Source organism: Arachis ipaensis, chromosome B01, assembly GCF_000816755.2.
Source record: "Arachis ipaensis cultivar K30076 chromosome B01, Araip1.1, whole genome shotgun sequence".
Classification (NCBI taxonomy): Eukaryota; Viridiplantae; Streptophyta; class Magnoliopsida; order Fabales; family Fabaceae; genus Arachis; species Arachis ipaensis.
Window position 1 is genome coordinate 84,577,514 of NC_029785.2, and position 4,177 is coordinate 84,581,690.

A 4,177-nucleotide genomic window follows, 5' to 3' on the forward strand; every position below is an offset into this window, starting at 1 on the left:
TATGGTGGCCATTTTGGAGCTGAGAGAACTGCTGCAAAGGTACTTCAAAGCGGTTTTTACTGGCCTTCAATCTTCAAGGATGCTAGAGACTTTGTGTGCCATTGTAATGAGTGTCAAAGAATAGGGAGTTTGACAAGGAAAAATGAGATGCCTCAGAAATTTATCTTGGAAGTGGAACTCTTTGATTTGTGGGGAATAGACTTCATGGGACCCTTTTCTCCATCCTGCACATTCAAATATATTTTGGTGGCAGTGGAGTATGTTTCAAAATGGGTAGAAGCAATAGCCACCACTACATGTGATACTAACGTGGTGTTGCAATTCCTAAAGAGAAACATCTTCACAAGATTTGGAGTGCCCAAGGGACTTATAAGTGATGGGGGAAGCCACTTCTGCAACAAGCAACTAAACTCTCTACTCCATAAATATGGAGTTACTCACAAAGTGGCCACACCTTATCACCCACAGACAAATGGGCAAGTTGAAATTGCTAACAGAGAGCTAAAGAGGATCCTGGAGAAAACTGTGGGAGCAACAAGAAAGGATTGGGTTCGGAAGCTGGATGATGCACTTTGGGCATATAGAACAGCATTCAAAATGCCCATAGGAAAATCTCCATTCCAGCTGGTGTATGGGAAGGCATGCCATCTCCCTGTGGAGCTTGAACACAAGGCCTTTTGGGCCACCAAACTTTTGAATTTAGATGCTCAAGCAGCAGGAGAAAAGAGGTTACTACAACTCAATGAATTAGACGAATTCAGATTGGAGGCATATGAAAATGCCAGAATATACAAAGAAAGAGCAAAAAGGTGGCATGACAAGAGGATCTCCCAAAGAACATTCGAACCAGGCCAAAAAGTGTTGCTATTCAACTCAAGGTTGAAGATTTTCCCTGGAAAGCTCAGATCTAGATGGACTGGTCCATACACTATCACCAAAGTATCCCCTCATGGCTATGTGGAATTACTTGATGAAGCTTCAAAACAGACCTTCACAGCTAATGGACATAGGGTGAAACTTTATCTTGGTGGCCCCTGGAGCAAGGAAGAAAATGTGCACTTACTAACATGAGCAAAAGAGCTGCAATGTCAAGCTAAGGACGATAAACAAGCGCTTCATGGGAGGCAACCCATGCACAGGAGTCTTTTATTTTCATGCTTTAGTGATAATAAAGAGTAAGCTAGCACATAGTGTATGCAAAGAACTAAGTTTGGTGTGACCAACCTCAAAATAATTGCAAAAATTTTTTTTCAACACTTAGTCACAAACCAAGTTTGGTGTCCATACATACACAAAAATGCTAGACCATAGAACAACAGGGTAATTATTTTTAATAATATATAAAAAAAAGGGGGGAGCGTGTTTTCTTTTGGCACATGTTTAAAACACTTCAAGAATCTCAATGTTTTGGAATTTGGTTACAGGGAAGTGAAAGAAAGAAGTGATGGAGAATCTTGAAGAAAAGTCACTGACACACAAGGAGAAGAAAGCCACATGAGTCTTGAAATTTGTGCATTGAAAAAAGGCAACTTCACATGCATTGGGTATGAAGAAGCATGCTTCCCATGCTGTGACCGAACCATCAAAACCATTCTCCCACCATAAATATGACTCTAAAACACTCCAACCACAATCATCAAACCTCACTTTGCCCTCACTTCTATATCTCCTACCCCCCATCACCACAGTTCATCAAAACCCCCTAGCCTGTCCGAAACACTCCTTTCTTCATTCCCTTTCACAATCACTTTCAAGATTGTATCCCCTTTACCTTGTCACCATATCCACCTACACCCCTTCATAAACATTTTCTTTATGCTTGAGGACAAGCATTCATCTAAGTTTGGTGTTGGAAGATTTGACCCTTGCAATTGAATTTCAATGGCCTCATCATCAAGAGCCAGGAGAGAAGATGAAGGACAAAGCTACTTTGATCGAAGGAGATTCAAGTCCAAACACAATGAGCGCATCTTTAGTTGGATGTCAAGCAAAGATGTTGTCCCGGAGTTACCTTTCAAGCTAAGAAAGGAGGAATATTCTGAGATACAAAAAATAATTAGGAAGAGGGGATGGGAGCTTCTCTGTAACCAACCTCAACAAGTGAGCATGCTTCTCATCCATGAGTTTTACACTAATGTGATAAGAGAATTTGATGATGAAGAACCATCAATGAGTTATGTAAGAGGGGTGACAGTTGACTTTAGTCCAAACGCCATCAACAGGGTGTTAAAGGTCAAACCAAAACGGTTCAAACAAGCTAGCTATGAGGAAAGGGTTGAAAATGATCCAAGATATGTGGATGTGTTGAGTGACTTATGCAGAGTAGGCACGGATTGGGTGTTGGATTCACAAGGACACCCACTTAAACTCAGGAGAGGTGATCTCATACCTCAAGCAAAAGGATGGCATGACATAGTGAGGAGATCATTGATCTCTACTTCAAATAATTCCGAAGTGACAGTGAATAGAGCAATAATGATCCACTACATAATGAAAGGAGGAGAGATCAATGTTGGAGAAATTATAGCCAAGAACATCATTGACATAGCTCAAAAGGTCAAACAGGACAGCTGGCTAAGATATCCCAGTACTATTCTGCGCTTATGTGAAGAAGCTAGAGTTCCTCTCGAAGAATTTGAAGAAACTGACGTGGTCTCTATTGGAAAACCCCTCACCAGGGAAAGGTTGGAATTTATCACCACAACCCAATTGGAGAGGCAACCTTTAGCAAGAAAAAAGAAAAGGAAAGAAGCAAGACAAGAAGAAGAGCACCAAGAAATGGAAGATACAAGTACCTTGAACATGAATCAACTCCAAGCCGCTTTGGAAGGACTCTCTGGACAATATTCACAAATTCAAAGGAACCAAGAGGAACAAGCTCAACAACAAAGGGACCTTTGGCAGGTGATGAATCAGCAAAGAGAAGTTCAAGTTCAATGGATGAGTCAGCAAAATGAATACCATACACATGATGGAACTACAACAAGAACAATATGCCAAGATGTATGAGGCCATCAACAATTCATCTGTTGAATATGAAAGATCCATGGAAAAGGTAATACAGGAACAAGCTCAACTAAGGAAAGAGCAAGCTCAGCAAAGGGAGCTTCTCAATAAGTTGGATGCTAGACATGATGCATTTCACAGAGAATTCAATGAAAGCAGAATGTTCAGGGAGGCCAGACATAGAGATAGACTTGACTATGATATATGCACCCAAGAGAAACTCAGCTACCTTTGTGGAGCACCCCCACTGCTCAACCCACAAATCAAACATTTCAATGAAGCGCGCAAGGTATTCGAAGAGCAAGAACTTGCAAGGGTGAGATTCAATGCTGAGAGGCTAAAGGAGACGATGATAAGCTCAGGAGTATGGCAAAGAGAAGAGGGGGACTCAACAACAAAACAACAAGGATAAATGAGAAAGAAAAAGAAAGAAGATCCAAAGGGCAAAGGAAAGGGACATAAAGACTAAAGGTGGTGGAGTTCTTTTCTTTAGTACTTTATTAAATAAAAAAGATGTATGCCTGAAATATGGTATACCTTCTAAGTTGTTTTCCTTTATGCATTATTAGTTATCTTGCCTATTTCATGTATCACTCACATGCTTGGAATGTTTGCTTGTCTTAAGTATTTTCACTTGACAATGGAATAAGAGATGTAGTTTGAACAAGAACAGAGAGAAATCTAGCCTAAGAGAATAAGATAGTCAGATATAAAGTGTAGTACATATACGCTTTCATGGTGAACAAAATCAAGAGCTCAAAAAATCAAAAGGAGTTAAGATGCTTGCTTACATAAAACTAGTTGGCTAAGGGTCATAAGACTCAAGAAGTTAAAAGCACAAAAGATCCTTGAAAATGAAGTATTATACAAAATTTTAAAGAGAAATAAAGAAAATAAAGAACAAAAGGAATGAAAGGCTAGGCATCAATGACAAAATTTGGATATGTGTCTGTGGTGATTGATGTTAGGAGACATACTTGGGCTAGTAAATCCGAGGGGTGCTTCATCACCCGGTAACTTGAGTTAACTAACTCGGGATTATCGATTGAAAACTCACATTCAAGAGTAGCTCTATAACAGAACATTTAGCAACCCAAAGAGGTGCTGGACACCACTATCCAAATAAGATTTTAATGTTAAATGCCTGTGATTGAATGTGTTAAGAAAAGAG

The 4,177-nt window shown here is 39.8% G+C and overlaps 1 protein-coding gene across 1 annotated transcript; it reads left to right on the forward strand.

Moving 5' to 3' along the window:
- On the forward strand, positions 598–1,071 carry LOC107608899. The gene has a single exon (XM_016310678.1). It carries the CDS (start codon positions 598–600, stop codon positions 1,069–1,071), a length of 474 nt encoding a protein of 157 aa, XP_016166164.1.

Excerpts from the sequence above, each read along its gene's own strand:
- LOC107608899 (XM_016310678.1), top strand. The coding sequence starts at position 598 with ATGCCCATAGGAAAATCTCCATTCCAGCTGGTGTATGGGAAGGCATGC.